The sequence below is a fragment of the Carassius carassius genome, chromosome 23 (assembly GCF_963082965.1).
Source record: "Carassius carassius chromosome 23, fCarCar2.1, whole genome shotgun sequence".
NCBI lineage: Eukaryota > Metazoa > Chordata > Actinopteri > Cypriniformes > Cyprinidae > Carassius > Carassius carassius.
The window spans coordinates 31,561,877-31,564,376 of NC_081777.1; the positions used below are offsets into that span (position 1 = coordinate 31,561,877).

Sequence of the window (2,500 nt, forward strand, 5' to 3'; positions counted from 1 at the left end):
TGACAAATGCTTGATTCACGTAACGTCACTGCATTCTTAAATGTGTCAGGATGCAATTCATAACGCAATGCGAGTGCATCGTTTAGTTTATGTGTTAATAATAAAATGTGATTTAATGACACATACATGTGAAGGAAACACAATTTGTGTCTGTGTTCGCACACATAAAGTACAGTATGTTTGTGGCCATTGGCTGTCAGTGTCTGTGTTTCTAAGCATGGACTGAATCTGAGAAAAATAAATGGAAAATGCATGCACGTCTGTGCAAATGAACTTTAATAGCCTGGGAGGAGAAACTGAGAAAAATCAATCACTGTTTATTCTCAGTAGTGGATATAAAGGTTTTTTACAACTCATATTGACCTGCGATTACAATAGTCGGTCATATATTAAAAGCAAAGTCAGTGAACTAACAGCAGAGGCCAGTGGCAGCTGTGATCTCATCTAGAGGACGTCTACGAAGACAAAACGCCTGGAATATTGCTGTAATATATATATATATAAATATATAAATGCTGCACCCTACAGTGGGTTTACAGGCACATTGGCTCTGAATATATTTCTTGGCTCCCCAACAGTGAGAAATCAGTGAATTCTTTATGACTTCATAAAAAAGGCTGTATTCCCACACACAGAGCTGAGCTATATGTCAAAGACAATTTTATTGCCAGGAGACCCCCAGAACAACCAGCTCTTGTTATCGTGCTCAAATACATTTGACTCAAGTGCATATTTCAAGAGCCAAATTATTATTATTTTTATTTCATGCAAACAAATGAGATATCATTGCAACCCTGCAGCGGCAGTGAAAAATGTTTCATTACTGACTGTAAAGCAGCACAGCTTTATATTCGCGGCTGATGAAGCGGAACATGAAAACAATCAGAGAATATGTATTCGCTTTATCTGTGCTCGCTGAACTAAAACACATCTGAGGTCTCTCAATGCAGGACTGTTATCAGGAAAGCTGTGATTAGCAGCTCATTAACACACGAGACAGATCTCCATCAGAAAATAGCAGCATTTCACCTTCAGGCTGAATTACACGAAACTAGTCAAGAACTCACCAGGGTCGAATTTCATTACACACTATAAGCATAAAGAAAATCAAGCAGAGCTTTATGGTTTTTCTGATGTATTTTTTCATTGTGACATTATTTTCATGACAATTAGACACATTATTTTTTACTGCAATACTGTAAAAATGTAATTGCTGTAATTTAGAAAAAATATTTATACACTAACTGCAAAACATTTATACATCTTGATGAGATTGTTTCTATTGAATTTACACAGAAAAATAGAAACTGACACGGATGTTTTACATGACTATATTATAGTGAGAATGAGAATGTGAAAAGAGGAACCATTTAGAAAACAAATGAGTGCTTAGCTGTCATGACAATAATAATAAATAATATGAAAATGAATTCTATGAAAATTAAAGAAGTTATTAATTTAAGAGATAGATACATTAAAATAGTTTAATAATAATAAATAAACAGAATAAATAAATAAATAAATAAATAGTAAAATTATTTATAAAATAAAATAAAATAAAATAAAATAAAATAAAATAAAATAAAATAAAATAAAATAAAATAAAATAAAATAAAATAAAATAAAATAAAATAAAATAAAATTAAATTTTCATTGTGCCCAGAGGAATAATTTAATGTAGGAAATTACTAGAAAATTAGTACTTCACACTGAATAACAACTACCACAATGTTTTGACTGGCCATGAAAGTCACAAAAAAACCCTGATGGTTTCATTCATATTTTGATTTGACAGAATTCTCCTTCATGAAATGCATGAGGGCTTTTTATTATGTGTGTGAGTCACAGCTCTGAGTCACACTGCTTTAATTCCAGTGTAAAATCTTGCATAATTCTCTATGGAAGTGTGTGTGTGTGTGTGTGTGTGTGTGTGTGTGTGTGTGTGTGTGTGTGTGTGTGTGTGTGTGTGTGTGTGTGTGTGAGATAGACGGCGTCGTACCTTCATCCTGAAGAAGGTGATGCTCGTCAGCAGGTCGACGGTTGATTTCAAGTCCTGGAGTCTCTCTGGATTCCCAGCAGGGAAATTGTCCTGTAAACAGAATTAACATCAGATCATCTCTATATTTCTGTCATTTGAAAGCATTTCTAACAAAGAAGGTAAACAGATTATAGATGCAACTATGGATCTGATGAATAAATATGTTTAAGAGACAGATGAAAAGATGTAAACCACACACGAGCCCAGTAGGATGGAATAGTTAGGCCCATATTTTGGCATGAAGTTGAAGTTGATTTGCACTTTCTAAATTACACAAAGATCCAGATCTTTGTGGCTATAGATTGTTTCCAGTTGATTCTAATATAAAAATGCAAAAACTGATGTGATCAATAAGTGTCAAAAATATAGAATCTAGTAATTCTTAGTTTTTAAAGTTATACAAGATTTAACTAGAATGAGGGGAAATGACTTGAACAGACAATTTGATTGAAAAGAACCAAC

General features: G+C 33.2%; 1 protein-coding gene across 2 annotated transcripts in view; it reads right to left on the reverse strand.

Moving 5' to 3' along the window:
• LOC132101774 (protein unc-13 homolog C-like) overlaps nucleotides 1-2,500 on the reverse strand; it is a 146,914-nt gene that overhangs the window by 77,963 nt on the left and 66,451 nt on the right. For both annotated transcript variants that reach the window (XM_059506972.1, XM_059506971.1), the window contains exon 15: nucleotides 2,000-2,089. In XM_059506972.1, the coding sequence (XP_059362955.1) occupies nucleotides 2,000-2,089 (90 nt within the window). The remainder of the gene's footprint in view (nucleotides 1-1,999; nucleotides 2,090-2,500) is intronic.